We start from the raw sequence: 15,806 nt of genomic DNA on the forward strand, positions 1-15,806 counted from the left end.
AAGAAAGGGGGAAAAGATCCCAAAAGCTTCTAAGGGGCAGGGGGAGGAGTGACATAAAAAGAATCAAGAATCAGTATGGCCTCAGACTTCTCAACAGCAGTTTTGGAAGCCAGAGACAAAGGAGCAAGCCTTCACCCCTGTGAGGGAAGTAATACTACACCCAGTCAGATCATCAATTAAGTGGAGTACAATCCAGATATTTTTCAAAAATGCCAAGTCCCCAAAAATGTCCTTCTTAAATATCCTTTCACAGGAAGCTCAGAGGCTGTGTTCCACCAAAAGGAGGGAGTAAAGTGGGAACAAAGACATAATCTGATCCGGGAAGCAGAGATCGAGCACAGGGGAAGGAAAGGGAAGAGGCTTCCCAGGATGGTGGGAAGAGGAGTCCAAGGTGAGGAGAGCAGGGGGCAGAGGGGAATGCAGATGGTCACTTCATGGTTCTGTCAGAGGGCTGAGGGGTAAGTTAGTGATGCTTAAATTAGCTCCAGGAAACTAAGCAAACCAAAAACGAGCAAAAGACTCAAACAGGCATTTTACAACAGAAGATGTCCAAATAGCTAACAAGCAGATGAAAAAGGTGTCAGCAACATTAGTCATTAAGAAAATGCAAATTAAGACCACAAGGATGATCACTATCCACCCAGAAGAATTGATCAAGTTAAGAATGATACGGGCGCCTGGGTGGCTCAGTCGGTTGAGCATCCGACTTCAGCTCAGGTCATGATCTCGCCGCCCGTGAATTTGAGCCCCGTGTCAGGGGATGACAGCTCAGAGCCTGGAGCCCGCTTCGGAATCCGTGTCTCCCTCTCTCTCTGCCCCTCCCCACCCCAAGGTAAAATTTAAAGAACATTAAAAAAATTTTAAGAATGATAGGCAATCCCAAGTGCTGAGGAGGAGCCCCTTCATATGTTGCTGATGGGGGCCAAATGGTGACTACAACACTCTGCAAAGCTCTGTGGCAATTTCTTATAAAGGTAAACATACGTCCATCCTATGGCAGCAACACCACTCCTAGGCATATGTCCACAGAAATGAGTACATAGAGCCGGAAAAATACTAGTTCAAGAATATTCAGGGTAGTTTTATGCATAATAGCCAAAAACTGGAACCAGCCCAAATGTCCATGGATAAACAAAGTGTGATATTTCCATCCAAGGAATGCAACTCATCATTAAAAAGGAATGAATGACTGATACACACAAGCACACGAGTGAATCTGTAAATGATGAGGGTGGGGCGCCTGGGTGGCTTAGGCAGTTAAGCGTCGGACTTCGGCTCAGGTTATGATCCCACAGTTCATGAGTTCAAGCCCCACTTTGGGCTCTCTGCTGTCAGCAAAAAGCCCGCTTTGGATCTCTGTCCTCCTCACTCTCTGCCCCTCCCCCGCTCACACTTTTTCTCTCTCTCCCTCTCTCTATCTCTCTCAAAAATAAACATTATAAATAAATAAATAAAAACGATGAGGGTAAGAAGTCAGTCAAAAAAGAATACACGTGGTATCAGTCTATTTATATAAGTGTCAAAAACAGAAAAAACCAGTCTACGGAGTTGGAATCCAAAAAAGTGGTTATCTCTGGGGTGGGGGAGGAGTGGTTGTCTCTACGGTGGGTATTAACTGACAGGGACACAAGGGAACTTTCTGGGATGTCACATGTCTGGTATCACAGGTACATCACATGTAAAAGCCATTAAGCCGGGCACTTAAGAGATTCATATTCTGCTACACATAATTTACCCCTCAATAAAGCCTCGAAAGAAAACTAAACAAACCAAAAAAGATTCATTATTAATTGCATGAAAAGCAAAACGTTATGTTTAAAAAGAAAATGTAGGGGCACCTGGGTGGCTCAGTCGGTTAAGCGTCCGACTTCAGCTCAGGTCACGATCTCGCAGTCCGTGAGTTCGAGCCCCGCGTCAGGCTCTGGGCTGATGGCTCAGAGCCTGGAGCCTGCTTCCAATTCTGTGTCTCCCTCTCTCTCTCTGCCCCTCCCCCGTTCATGCTCTGTCTCTCTCTGTCTCAAAAATAAATAAACGTTAAAAAAAAAAATTTTTTTTAAATAAATAAATAAAAAGAAAATGTAGTTGTGGGATACTCCCTGTACTATAGACAGTAATTACACAGTGGTAATAATGGATAAATACACTATCTATGGATTCAACCAGAATCCATATTGGCCAGATCGGGCAGGAGGGCAGTATGCAAGGCTAGCAGAAGGTGAGGGGATGAGCAAAGAAAGCTACATCCAAATATTTTGTAGCATGAAGTCATAGATAATGTCTAAAATCAAATACACAACAAAATAGCATGAAGGTGCATTATGCAGACATCTGGAGGAAAATACTAGAAGAAACAGCTAAAGGACAGCAAGGGGTTGTCAGTGGGGAGTGGCAGGGCAGGTCATTTGGGTCTGCTAGAATTAGGTTTGGCAGAAAGAAACAGAAACCCAAAACAAAAGCCCATCCTGAAAACAGAAATGCATTTCTGTGCCAGGTAAAAGACTGAAGATAAGCAACTCGGGGCTGCTCCACAAAGTTCTCAAATACTCTGGCTCCTTTTTCTTGCTGCTAGACCACACATGGCCTCCAGTTTCAAGATCACCTTATAGTTCAATATGGCTGCTCCAGTTCCCACCATCAAATCCATATTCCTGCCAGTTGGGTGGGAAAGGGGACAAAGAGGAGAAAGAGAGTATATTCCAGTTGTCCTTCCAGGATGTTTCCCTGACATGACCACACAACACTTCTGTGTCAATCCCACTGGCCAGAACTGAGTCCCATGGTCATTCCCCGCTGCAAAGGGGAGCTGGAAAAAAAACCATGTCTATTCTGGAAAGGCATGTGCCTGTGAGGGAAAAGGAGTCTGTGCCAATAGAACTTGTGTTTAAAATGTTTAACTATATATAGGTACTACTTAGCTGAAACTTAAAATTTAAGTGAAAAGGAATAGCATGAGCAGCCACCAGCCAAGGGAAGAGCAGTTTCCCTTGTGCTGGGTGGACCAGCACAGCAGGCTCGTGGGCCTTGAGCACACAACTGGGCAGGCAGCTGAAAACACCTAATGAGAGCATGAACGCCACCTCGGGCCTCCCACCAGAGCCAGGGAACAGGAGCAGGCCCACAGAAGGAAGACTGAGAAGCTGACGTCAGGGAATTAAGGTATTGGGTAGCGCACACAGGGCAATAACCTGGCACCGGTCCAGGTAACTGCGAGACAACAGCCCTGCAGGCAGCCCCAAGCTCTGAAATCTTTCTTCAACTTCCACATTTAGACCAGGGTTTCAAAAGATGACGTTGCACGATGCCCCTGAGAGACAGAAATGGTTATTCCCCCTTTACAGATAAAGAGCCAGGGGCGTCTGGGTGGCTCAGTCGGTTAAGCGTCCTACTCTTGACTTCAGCTCAGGTCATGATCTCGGAGTTCGGGAGTTCAAGTCCCGTGTTGGGCTCTGTACTGACGGTGCAGAGCCTGCTTGGGATTCTCTTCTTCTGTGCCACCCCCTCCAGCTCGCTCTCTCTCTCTCTCTCTCTCTCAAAATAAATAAACATGAAAAAAATAATAATAAATAAATAAATAAATAAAACAGATAAAGAAACAGACGCCCAGAGATTAAGCAACTTCCCCAGGTCACGACTGCAGTTGCCGACAGATGACCTCAGGAATCCCCAGGACTAAGTCCTGGTTTCTCTCCTCCACGAGACAGGCATTCCTCCAAGGAAGCACCCGCGGCTTTTGGATTCTCTGCAGAGCCACATCAGGCCTGTCAATAAGTCACAAGAAGCAGTGACTCATCTGAAGACAAGATAAACAACAGGCAGGCCCGGTGGGGTGAGAGGCCCTGTTTCCTAGGAAGTTGCCTTCTGCAGGGCAGCAAGAGTACACAGTTAGCAGGCAGGAACCCCTTCTGCAAACACCAGCACAGCAGTTTGCAGACAAAGAGAAAGTGCTGCTGGGACCAGAAATGGACAGCCGAGCTGGGAGCGGCAGTTATTTCAATCCTGAAAGGGCTTTTGTCAAGCCTGGGCTATGAGCCTGAGCATATAGAATTCCAAGCCCTTCTCTTCCAATTTCTCCAATACCAGAAGGGAGAGTCATTCTCTGCTGCTCTAATGATAGTTATCTGCTGCCTTCCGTCTGAAGATCCCACAATGTCTCACTAACATTTCTAGGGAAAACTGCAGACCCTCGCAAGTGACTTTGGGACAGTCATTTCCTGCCCCTGAACCCCAGGTCTCAGAGGAGAAGCAGATGGTTCTCAGGGAGACGGAGGCACCTTGGCAGAGGGTAGAGGGAGCTTCCTGCCCCCGGAATCCATCTTAGCCAGATCCGTCTGGATGCAATGGGCTCATGGGGACCAACCAAAGCCCAGAGCCCAGACGGCCCAACAGGAAAGTAGCAGGTGGATCAGGGAGAGCCTGATAGACAGAAATAAGCAGAGGGCCAGACAGAGCACGTGGAGGCCAGGAGGAGGGACCCAGCCTGGGGCTCGGCACCTGCAAAGCCTTGGTCAAGGCAGGACCGCGTGCCCAGAAGGGAATCTGCTGTCAGGCAAGGGGTCCAGGCAGAAGTTAGTCAAGGCTTGGTCATCAGGAAACAGGCCTGCTGAGTTCTAGGTCAGAGTGAGGTGATACAACGCTGACTCGGCCAGAGAGACCTTAGAGAACTTTCATATTCCCTGACAGGTCACAGGACTGACGCCTGAGCCTGCAGTTGAAGCAGCTTCAAGAGTTCACGGACCTCAGGACAGAGAGCCCCGGAGGCAACTCGCGAAGTGGCACCTGCTCAGCTAGCTCCCTCCCGTCCCGTCCCGCTGCTTACAGGTCTTTCTTCTCCACATCATCAGATTTGCAAGTGACCTGCAAACCAGTCCTGAGTCCATGACAGCAGCCAGGACAAAGCCCTGCTCATGCATCACCCCTTCCTGGACTCTCCCAGCTTGAATGGGCCTTCCTAATGCACGAGTTTTGTCTCTGACCCAATTCAAATGTTCTATTGTTATTTTTAAATGACTTACCCTCCCTCCACCCCACCACCCAGCACATTGCCACTTGCTCAGAAGAGCCCAGTAAATATCTTTTGTTTTTTATTTGACTGAAACTCTAGTCAAGGAAATTTCAAAAGAACTGTATGAGAAAATGACAATACACAAATAGGCACAAAAGGACGTCATGCAAAAAGTTGTAAATTCTGAGGAAGCATTGAAAAAAATAAGTGAGTCAGAAAGAAGAACTGTTAATCTTGGAGAAGGTAAGTTTTGAACCAGCCAGTGGGAGAAAAAGAGTTTGGACTTATATATTAGGGTTCTTTTGATTCAAGCAATAGTAATCTAATTCAAAGTAGCTTAAGCCAAACAAGAAAAGAAAAAGAGGGGCGCCTGAGAAGCTCAGTGTGTTAAGACTCTGACTCGTGGTTTTGGTTCAGGTCATGATCTCACGGTTGGGGGGTTGGAGCCCTGCATCAGGCTCTGCGCCATCAGCACAGAGCCTGCCTGGGATTCGGTCTCCCTCTCTCTCTGCCCTTCCCCCGCTCGCTATCTTTCTCCCTCAAAATTGAATAAACATTTTTAAAAGAAAAAGGAAAAGGAAGAAAAGAAGGAAGGAGAGGAGGGGTGAAAGAGAAAACAATAGAGGTCACTGTATTGGCTCAGGAGATGGGATGTACGCGTGGCTAGATCCAGATGCTCAAATGATAGATTATCAGGAACTGCCTCTCTCCATTCCGTTCTCCTCGGTGTTGGCTTCATTCCAAGGCAGGTTCCCTCAAGAGTGGCTTCCTACACTTCGATCTTACAGTTTTGCCACCCCAGTAGGAAGACAGCAGGTAGTTGAGAAGGGATTTAAAACAAAACAAAACAAAACAAACAAGCAAAACACGGTGGCTGTAAAGAAATTAGAAACGGATTTGCTAAAGCAGCTTAACGTGGCCTACGCTAATGCATGTCTCCTTGGTCTACCTTGGGATACAGATTCACCCCTGCACCAGCAAGGTATGGTGCTCTGATTGGCCAGACTGAGTCACGGCATGCTGCTCTGATTGGCTAGGCTGAGTCAGGGTGTGGGGCTCTGATTGGCTGGGCAGAGTCACCGACCTGGAATCAGGAAGCTAAGGCCAGCCCCACCTTAATCGGTCAGTGGCAGATTTCCCCAAAGAAGTCAAGACGTGCTACCAAAGAGAAAGGGGAATGGATACTAGGCATCAAAAATCAGCAGAACTCTTACGGGCACGTGGTGGAGAAGCGGAGGGAGGCTGGGCAGACTTTATACCAACCGTTCCTGCCTCCGGGGCCCAGCATTCTAACAACTTCCCACCCTCCGAGGCAGTCATACAAAGGTACCGACCTCCCTGCCTCCCCACAGGAGATTCTCAAATGAAAGCTGAGGTTCCTGTCGAGAGCTTGGGGCTCCCAGAGGAGGGATAGGTCTGTCCCGCTCCCCTTCAACCCCTTGCCCCCCGCCACGTGCTCTGGCCAAGACTCCCAGCTGTGGAGTCTCCCAACCTTTCGGGGGAGGCCTGCAGGTGTCCGAAGGCGACCCCGGGGCCCAGAGCTCACACCTGCAGCCTCTGAGGGCCACCAGATCCCGCCAGGACCCTCCCAGCAGCAGGCTCACGGATGCTCACACGTCATTCCAGCAGAGCCGATTCCTCCGGGAGCCGAGAGAAGTGCATCAGCAGCTTTAGCTCTGCCATTCCCTTACACATATTTAACCTCCTGGACGCAAGAATTCAATCTGGCTTGTCTGCCTCTCCCCCACGGACCTCAGAATCCAGCCGGAGCCAGTACGTCACACTTCCTGCAGCAGCCCGAGGGTCAGGAGTTCAGCCATTGAGCCATTGCCTGGGGAGCGGGGGTCTTAATAAGCATTACATCCTCCCCCAAAGCTCCAACAGCTGTGTTTCCCGCTCGGAAGGAAAGAGACCAAATAAAGCAGCAGGACGAATTACGTGTGCAGAAAAGCGCAGCGTGGGATTCCGAGTCCAAAGGTCAGACTCTGGGTTATGATTTCCAGCAGGTCATTCCTTTGTTTCTGCCTCAGTTTTCCCATTGGGGCAGTGGGAGTGAGAAAGATCATTTCAAGGAAGTGAGCCAGGCTTTGATAAAGTAGGAGATTCTCCATCCAGGTTCTGCTGGGTCCGACAGGAGCCCCAAACCAAGCCAACCATTTTTGTAGAGAACTTTCTGGACTCCCAACCCCACCGTAGGAGAGAGAACCATGGTCTAGCTCAGCTTGTGTCTTCAATCGCGGTCTACCCAGGTCACTGGACAAAGCAGAAATCTGGAGGACTGAGCCACTCGATGTAGGTGTATGGCTCCCTAAGCATTTCTCAGAAGAGGCCAGAGGCTGGCAGAGGGGCAAAGCAGGACAGGCCAAAGTGTCCCGAAACTCTAGGACCTAGGCTCCTACATTGCATCTGGGAACACCAAAGTGAAGGGAGCCCCTGAGGATTCACAACCTGCCACTCAGAGCATTTCATGTATTTATAAAGACAGCAAGAACCAGGGAGGTGGAGAGGCTACAAAGTTTAGGGAGAGGGTTGAAAAGAACTAAATATATGACTAGGTCAGAACAGGCAAGAGGGAGGTGGTTGCTGGCTGTTAGTCTAGAACTCAAAAGTTATTTATTTAAAAAAATAATGATAATAAGAGAGAGAGAAAATTTTTAAAACTCTGTATAAAGCACCTTCTATGCCCCAGGCTTGGGAGCATACAACTAATTATAAAAGACAGCCCACTTGGGAGCAAGGCGGACTATAAGGCCTTTGTGCACCAGGTGCTTCAAAAGGACAGATCTAACAAAATCACTTAAATGGGAATTAGGGCAAGTCCTGGCAATTGTATTAGACGATTTTGCTTGCCAGTGGCAGCAGCCCAATTCAAACTGCTTTAAGCCAACAAAGGGAATTTATTGGCTAAAAAGGTCAGGGTTCCAGCTTCAGGCATAGTTGGATCCAGGCTCAAACGGTGCCATGAGGACTTAGCCGCCTCCTCTCCATCTTTCAGACCCGATTCTCTCCATGCCAGCCTCCTTCTAGGATGCCATGTGGCATCCCTTGGATGCTGCAGGTTTACAGCCTCCTTCCTACTGGCAATCACAGAGGAAAAAAATTTCTCCTTCCCAAGGGTTCTCGTTGGCCCGTGTGTGTGTGTGTGTGTGTGTGTGTGTGTGTGTGTGTGTGTGTTTTCCACAGTCACTGTGGCCAGGGAGAAGAAATACACTGATTGCTCAGAGCAGAGCCATGTAGGGAGTATCCGATATGAGGATTTGGAGCTCTGAGAGAAAGGCCTGGACTGGAGATTTAAAAGGGATTCGTTGGGATAAAGATAGAGCCAGGGTTGCCAGCTTTGCCACTGCCCAGCTGTGGGGCCTTGAGGGGGTCAGAGTCCCCCTGTGAACCTGTTTCCTCATCTGTGAATGGGGTTAACAGTGCCGGCTACAGAGGACTGCTATGGAGATAGAACGAGATAATCTATGTAAGGTGCCAAGCACAGTGCACTCAACAACAGTAATGCTATTCTTTTTTCTATTTGCCACTTGTTTCTCACTTTATTTCCCTTTTCTCTGTTTCTACCTTAAGACTGCCAGAGACTTGCCACGCTTCAGCATTACTCAGTGCCCCGGGAAGTGCTGGGGGTGGAGAGACGGCAGGGGGCTGGGAGCGTAAGGCCTTGTTGCACCCATCTCTCCATTGGCTTCAGCGTGTTCCATCTCGCAGCCGCAGCCTGGGAGGCAGGGATGGGGCATGCCAGGCGCCCTGGAGGGGCCGAGGCCGGGGTTGGGTTCCTAGGGATCTGGGGCTGGAGCAGGAGTTTCCACCCAAGCCATCATGAGCTATCAAGAACCACAGGGCCAGGAAAAGGACCACCAGGAAAGCCAAATGCAGAGCCTCCAAACACGCATCTCTGGCTGGGAAGCATCAAGGTGGGAATGGGGTTGGGACTGCCGGGGAAGAGTGGGGAACAGGAAAGGGAAGCAGAGGGAAGGGACAGAGAAGTGACCTTCGGAATCTGACCCTCACTAGAGGCCGGGGAAACACAGCCCGGCAGCTCTCGGGCCAAGTCCAGGCCATCCCTGAGTTCTGAGAGGCTGGAGAAATTCTTTGAATTCAGAAAAACATCAGGATAACTCCACCCACTGTTCCTGGAAAGGGCCACACGATGACAGCAATCACGGCCCAGATGTGGGTGGGAATCCAGTGAGGAGCAGTCACAAGGAAGAAAGAGCAGGCCACTGATTTTGGGAGACCATCCCAAAAGCCTCACAGGTCCTTCCTTCCCTTTTCTCGCCTCCTCAAGAGATTCTTGTCACTGAGAACCTCCCTCCAGACCTTCCCAAGTGCAGTCAGAGCAAGCCGAGCAGGGGAGATGTGCTCTACCAGAGGGTCTGCAGGAGAGCAGGTGTGACAGATGACTCCGGCTTCCTGTCGTTTCTGGGTTGCAGGACTTGGAGCCTCATCTCCCAGTTTGGAAGGTTGGAATTAGCACCTGTCCCCTCAGACCCGTGCCGGGCCCCAGGTGGGAGCAAGATACGGCAGAGAAGGCAGTGAGAGCCATGAGCCTAGGGAAGCTTCTGGGCTCCCCCACTGCTCCACTCACCAACCACAGGACCTACCCAGAGCAAGAACCCCTGGCCTAGGAGCCCCGGGGTGCAACTCTTAAAAGACCACTACCTCTGGGGGCGCCTGGGTGGCTCAGTCAGTCAAGCATCTGACTCTTGGTTTCGGCTCAGGTCACAATCCCAGGATCACGGGATCGAGCCCCACATCACGTTCCCGGCTGAGCCTGGAGTCTGCTTAAGACTCTCTCCCTTTGCCCTTCTCCCCCACTCGCTCTGTCTCAAATGAATTTTAAAAAATTTCTTAAATAAAAAGAATGGAAAGACCACTACCTCTTCCTCATCAGGTCCACCTGGCACAGACCCCGTGCATCACTGACCTTCTCTGAGTTGGCGTTCCTCTCACTACAGCTCACTGGAGGGGGCAATGCAGCCAAATTCAGGACCTACCTTTTAGAGCCCCCTTGGCTGAGTTCAAATACTGCCTCCAAGTCTTATGAGGTATGTGACTTTGAGCGAGTCATTTCCCCTTTCTGGGCCTCAGTTTTGCCATCTGTAAAATGGTGATAATAATAGCTGCTATGTTAAATTAAATGAGCTCAGCAACCAGCACATAAAACTCACTCAGTGATGGTAGCTGCTGTCACTGATGTTGTTGTTGTTGTTGTTGTTTTATTGTTGTCGTTAGTGTTATTAGGTTTTGGGGGGCGAAAAGAGGTCTCCGGCAAAATATTTCAAAATCCAGATTTAAGAGAGGCAACTCACAACTTAAAAGTCAGTTTTATCGTTCCTTTAACAGTCCTTTATCGTTCTTTTATCGTGTCTATCTTTGTACTTTTCTTATCTCCTGGGTACCGTCCTTGCAAGATTGCCCAGATATCTGCCCTCCGAGGATCAGCATTGCAAAAGTGGATGTTAAAAGTCAGACAAGGAAATGGAAAAACAGCAGCTCAAGAACCAGACTGGCATGCAAATGCTGGCATCCCATCCAAGGAGTGTGTGCCCCGGGAGCTGTCTGCCAGGCTCTGTTCAGGTCTGCCATGGTGGGGACAGTGCTGCTGCTGTTGTTATCTGGTCATCGGACACGATCACTCACCACATTCCCCAACGGGGCTTATAGACAACAAAGGGGCCGAGGTAGTTTTCAAGGGCTGCGTGGCAACAGGGTGTCATTCTTCCCATAGAAAGGTGACGTTACTGGTCTGCAGTCCCGAGCAAGAAGCTTCATCAAGCCCTGTAAAGGAATTGGCCCGGATCCTTCTCCAAGCTCCTCCCCCTGTATCTCTCCATTTGCCCCAAAACAGTGGGGCCCATTTGCAGGTCAGCTGGAGAAATGGAGAGGGCAGCCCTTGACCTGAGATAAAGAGAACAATCCAGCAGGCAAGGGGAAGGAGCACACCTTGGCGGCATGGGGCCTGCGCCCCACCCGCATCCACTGACTCGCCAGTGCCCTCTCCCTCACTGAGCTCTGGACTTAGCTGACGTTAGATGGAAGCTGGGCCCCCAGTGAAGAGACTGAGGGGAACAGGAGGTGAGAGAGAGGCTGCTAAGAGACATTGGAGCGTGGGCAGATGGAGAAAATTCAGGGAGGACTGAAAATGGTCCCCGTCTTCACACTAGCAGGCCTGGATTCTGGGTTCCAGCACCAGAACCTTGCCTTGAGGGCTAAGGTGACCAGAAAAGGGAGTGGTGGCCCCAGGGAGTGGAAGACAACAGCAGGAAGACAGATGTGCAGGGCCAGGTGACTGAGAGGCAGGGAGGGGGAACAGGGTGGGGGGAATGAAGAGGAGAGATGGCAAATACAATGCAGCAAGTGTCCCACAGCCCCAAATCCGTGCCCTTTGTCCACACACATGTATGGTTTCATCGGGTCTTCCAGACTGTGCCCACACAGCTCTAGGGGGCCCTTAAATGCCGTGATCTACGCAAGTCACAGCCACTTGGGTTGTGCAGTGAACAGCCTGGGCAGCCCCTCGCCACACCCCTGGGACGCATCCATCCCCACTAGATGCTTTCCTCCAACTCTCTCTCTTTCACCTTGGCAGCCTCCACCCTAACCTTGCCCCTGACATTGAGACAAAGGTATAGAATGATCATGAGAGATGTGGCAAAGCTCCAAGAAAGGTAAACGGCCCCCAAAGGCTCTTCTGAAACACCAAGCTCCAGGCCTGCTCTCTCCCCTATTAAAGGGACTGCAGCCCCACATTAAAAAAAAAAAAAAAAAAGCTTTATTGAATCCACTGCAAGGCAAAGGCCACTGCACTCACCCCTCCCACCTGTGCCGTCCTGCTGGCTGCTGAGTCAGGAGCCACCCAGGCCCTCGCTCACAGGCGGGCCCACCATATCACAGGTACACACCTGCCACGGCGGCCCCCTCCCCTGCCCAAGGAGAGCCATGCTAGACCCAGCCCCACCGTGATCGAGGAAGACACAAGTGGTCTCCTATACAACAAGCTTTCCTCTGTATCACCCCGCCACCTGCCTGCCCCTTCCTCCTCAATAACACACATGGACATTGCTCAGACACCTTGCTGAGTGAAGCCAGACTCTCGCTCCTAGACCCAGCAGATAAGTTATGCTTTGTCTGAGCCAGTCTCGGCCATCCTGCTCCTCTTTGCCAGTGAGAGTCCAGGAATGGTCGTGTGACCCAGCTCTGGTCAATGAGATGTAAGAAGTCTGCCAAGATTTTCTGAGGTTGCTGACCCAAAAAAAAGAGCACTGTGGGAAATGTCCTCTTTGGCATCCTGCTCTATGTGAGGATGTGTGGCCTGGAGCGGCAGCAACCATCTAGTGACCTAGAGGACAGATGTAAGACCAACATGCTAAAGCCAGTGGAGTAGAAAGAGAAGGCCTTGTTTATAGCAGCACCATCGACAATAGCCAAAGTATGGAAAGAGCCCAATGTCCATGGATGGATGAATGGATGAAGAAGATGTGGTGTATATATATGCACACACATATATATATGTATACATATATAGATATATATGCATATGTATGTATACATATGTGTACGTATATATGCATATATACGTATATGTACATATATGTGTGTATATATGCATATATGTCTATATGGTGTATATATATATACATATACACATACACACACACACACACACACACACATATATGCACACACACACAATGGAGTATTCCTCAGCAATCAAAAAGAATGAAATCTTGCCACTTGCAACTACGTGGATGGAACTGGAGGGTATTATGCTAAGGGAAATTAGAGAAAGACAAAAATCATGACTTCACTCATATGAGGACTTTAAGGGACAAAATGGAAGAACATAAGGGAAGGGAAACAAAAATAATATAAAAACAGGAGGGGGACGAAACAGAAGAGACTCATAAATACGGAGAACAAACTGAGGGTTACTGGAGGGATTGTGGGAGGGGAGATGGGCTAAAGGGCATTAAGGAATCTACTCCTGAAATCATTGTTGCGCTATATGCTAACTAATTTGGATGTAAATTTAAAAAAATAAAAAATTAAATTAAATTTTAAAAAAAGAAAGGAAGCAAGAGAAGGCCTTGACCTCCGAGGCCATGGCAGGGCTACTGAGCCATACCTGCAAAAGCCTTCTCCAGACTCTTTGTCCATGAGATCATTCAATATTCTGTAGCTCAAGCCAGTGTCGGTGGGGTTTCTTGTTACTTGCAGCCAAAGGCGGTCTAACTGATACAACGGTAGGCGAGTTCCTTTCCCTTCGCCCCACGGTGCCTTCTGGGGCCCAGGCTTGAGGTGCTCTTGCCCACCAGCCAGAGCGTGAATATACACCCTTCTTGCCAGGCCCCCAGTGGCAACAGGAAATGCAGCCTGCCCCTGCCTGTCACTACCCAACCTGGGATCTGTGGACTCAGGCTTGTTCTGTTCCCTCCTCTCGCTGGTCAGCTGCCTCCTAGGCCAGCCTCAACTTCTCTGCACCTCCATTTCCTTATCTGTAAAATGAGGGCGATGGTTTTCTTTAAACTGCCTTATTTGCTCACCGGGTATCAGGGGATTAAAAACAGATTCGAGAGAGAACGAAGCAAAAGCAGTTTGTGCATTTTAAAGTACTAGGTAGGGGCACCTCGGTGGCTCAGTCGGTTATGTGTCCGATTTCGGCTCAGGTCACGATCTCGCGGTCCGTGGGTTCGAGCCCAGCGTCGGGCTCTGTGCTGACAGCTCGGAGCCTGGGGCCTGCTTCGGATTCTGCGTCCCCTTCTCTCTCTGCCCCTCCCCCGCTCAGGCTCTGCCTCTCCCTGTCTCAAAAATAAAGAAACACACCAAAAAAATTTATGAAAAGGGTTAAATAAGATTATGTATTCCTGGCGCAAAATAGGTGCACAGTAAATTCGGTTCCCCTTGTCAGGAGATCCTACCAAGTCGGGCAGTGGGGCACATTACTTTTATCAATCACACAGGTAAAGTCCAGCATTTTCTTCCAAGTCCAGTCCGGTGACCACATGCCCCAGAAGCACTGAGGTCCTCACCATAAACCTCCGAATTAGGATCTCCACAGCCAGGATCCAGGAGCTGCCTGTGAGCAAGCACACATCTACCCACCAGTTTGTTCCTGGTCCCAGAGCCCTGCAGTTTACACAGACCTATTTAGCACTCACCCAGTCAGGGGCCCCTGGGCCTGGCCTCCTGGCTCCTTGCCCCACACGCCACAAGGAGGGCAGTTGTAGCCACTCCCATTTCACAGAAGCTGTCCAATGGAAGAGAGTATGTTGGCCTACCACGGTCCCTCCAAACCCCTAGAACAGCCTCCTAACCTCTCCTCTCCCTCCTTGCAGGTAAGGCCTCAGACAGCAGGGGGCCTTGAACCTCAAAAGACTCTTGGATATCCATGGCCCCTGCCTGCACTGACACCCTCCAGACCAGGCAGGCACCTATATGGACGGCAGCCCCTGTAGCCCTGAGCCTCTGGGCAAGATGGGAGGGTCTGGAACCAAGACAGACTTGATTTGGTGACTGTCCCAGGGACAGGTGTCCTAGACCTGACTGCCCAGTGGCCTGCACCTGCCAAGGCAAATCCAAGCACTTCACAGCTGGGCTCTTCGGGCTGCCACACGGCGCCCCTCCCTCCTAGCTGCTCCAGCTCCTCACTCTTCTCCCAGCACCAGCAAGGCACCTCCCTCCTGCACCACATCCATTCCCCCACTCCCACCTCAGGGCCTTTGCTCATGCTGCCCCCTAGCCCAAAACGCTGGGATTCTCATCTCCCTAGTCAATCCTGCCCTGTTTCTAAGCCCCACTTGCTCCAAGAAGCCTTCCTAAACCCCTTTATTTTACCTGATGGCCACTATCCACTGTCCATATCACAGCTTGAAACCCATGGTTATGTTCTGTAATTTACATCCATTCAACTGATTCAAATAAAATACACAATGTCCTGGGCACTTTGTATGTACAAGGTAGCAGGGCAGGCATTGTGCAAAAAATGACACCATCCTGGCCCCAGTGAGCACACAGAGGACCAAAACACCATAGAGAATCTTGGGCTAATCACACCTTCCCAACAGGCAATGGGAGCCATCCAGACAAGAGCCTCCCTTCCTCCTTTTCTCATCAGCCCTGGAGCCCAGAGGTTGCCTCAGGACAACGCAGCCTGTAAGAGCTCAGTACCTTTTACAGATGAAGAAACTCCGGTTCAGAAACGAAGTGACTTGCTGTGATCGCGCCAGTAACTCCCTGAACGTGGATCCACACCCAGTCTGTGTGACCCCACCACCCACGGGAATTTCCTCTCCATCAGATGCCTCTCGTGTTAGCTTCCAATGACGACGTGTTAATTGATTCATTACCGTTGTATCTTTCTTCCCCAGTGTGCTCCTACTTTTGTCTGGGATCTCACCTTCCCTGCTCACCCTGCATGGTGCACCCTCAGTAACTGTACATTCCCAGCTTGCCTCCTTCTCTTCAAGATCTCATCTCCCTCGGCCTTCAGGTCTCCTCCGGTAGCTTGAGCGGCAATTTCGTTTCCTATTCTATAGCGCCACCTGGCGGCCGTTGAAAGCACAGCGTGTTTTTGATCAAGCGGGCGAAGGGAGGAAGCCTCAGCGCCTCCTAGGTCTGGAGGTGATCCTGGAGGTGATGGGAATGTCACACCGGGAGCAAAACCAGAGCTTCCAGCACAGCCTGCTCCACCTCCCCATGGGACTCACATTTATACTGACTCCACTACAACACACCCTGCCTGTGTAGGAAACGGACATGGAAGCCGTCCCTTCCTGGCCCTGTGGTCTCCCGTGGCTCTGGC

At 50.1% G+C, this 15,806-nt stretch overlaps 2 protein-coding genes across 2 annotated transcripts in view; one reads left to right on the forward strand and one right to left on the reverse strand.

Moving 5' to 3' along the window:
- The window catches only part of LOC125168466 (uncharacterized), a 428,202-nt gene that overhangs the window by 328,850 nt on the left and 83,546 nt on the right, over positions 1 to 15,806 (reverse strand). The window lies entirely within an intron of this gene.
- Positions 6,122 to 11,786, forward strand: LOC125168460 (uncharacterized). Its single transcript, XM_047863603.1, has 4 exons — positions 6,122 to 6,328; positions 6,632 to 6,979; positions 9,897 to 10,050; positions 10,417 to 11,786. The coding sequence occupies exons 1-4, from the start codon at positions 6,180 to 6,182 to the stop codon at positions 10,900 to 10,902; spliced, it is 1,137 nt and encodes a 378-aa protein (XP_047719559.1). The 5' UTR covers positions 6,122 to 6,179; the 3' UTR covers positions 10,903 to 11,786.

This window comes from Prionailurus viverrinus, chromosome A1, assembly GCF_022837055.1.
Source record: "Prionailurus viverrinus isolate Anna chromosome A1, UM_Priviv_1.0, whole genome shotgun sequence".
Taxonomy (NCBI): domain Eukaryota; kingdom Metazoa; phylum Chordata; class Mammalia; order Carnivora; family Felidae; genus Prionailurus; species Prionailurus viverrinus.

Excerpts from the sequence above, each read along its gene's own strand:
- LOC125168460 (XM_047863603.1), top strand. The coding sequence starts at position 6,180 with ATGGATACTAGGCATCAAAAATCAGCAGAACTCTTACGGGCACGTGGT. Across the intron at positions 6,980-9,896 it reads GTGGGATTCCGAGTCCAAAG|GTCCACCTGGCACAGACCCC; the intron begins GTCAGACTCTGG and ends CTTCCTCATCAG. Across the intron at positions 10,051-10,416 it reads CTGCCTCCAAGTCTTATGAG|ATTGCCCAGATATCTGCCCT; the intron begins GTATGTGACTTT and ends CGTCCTTGCAAG.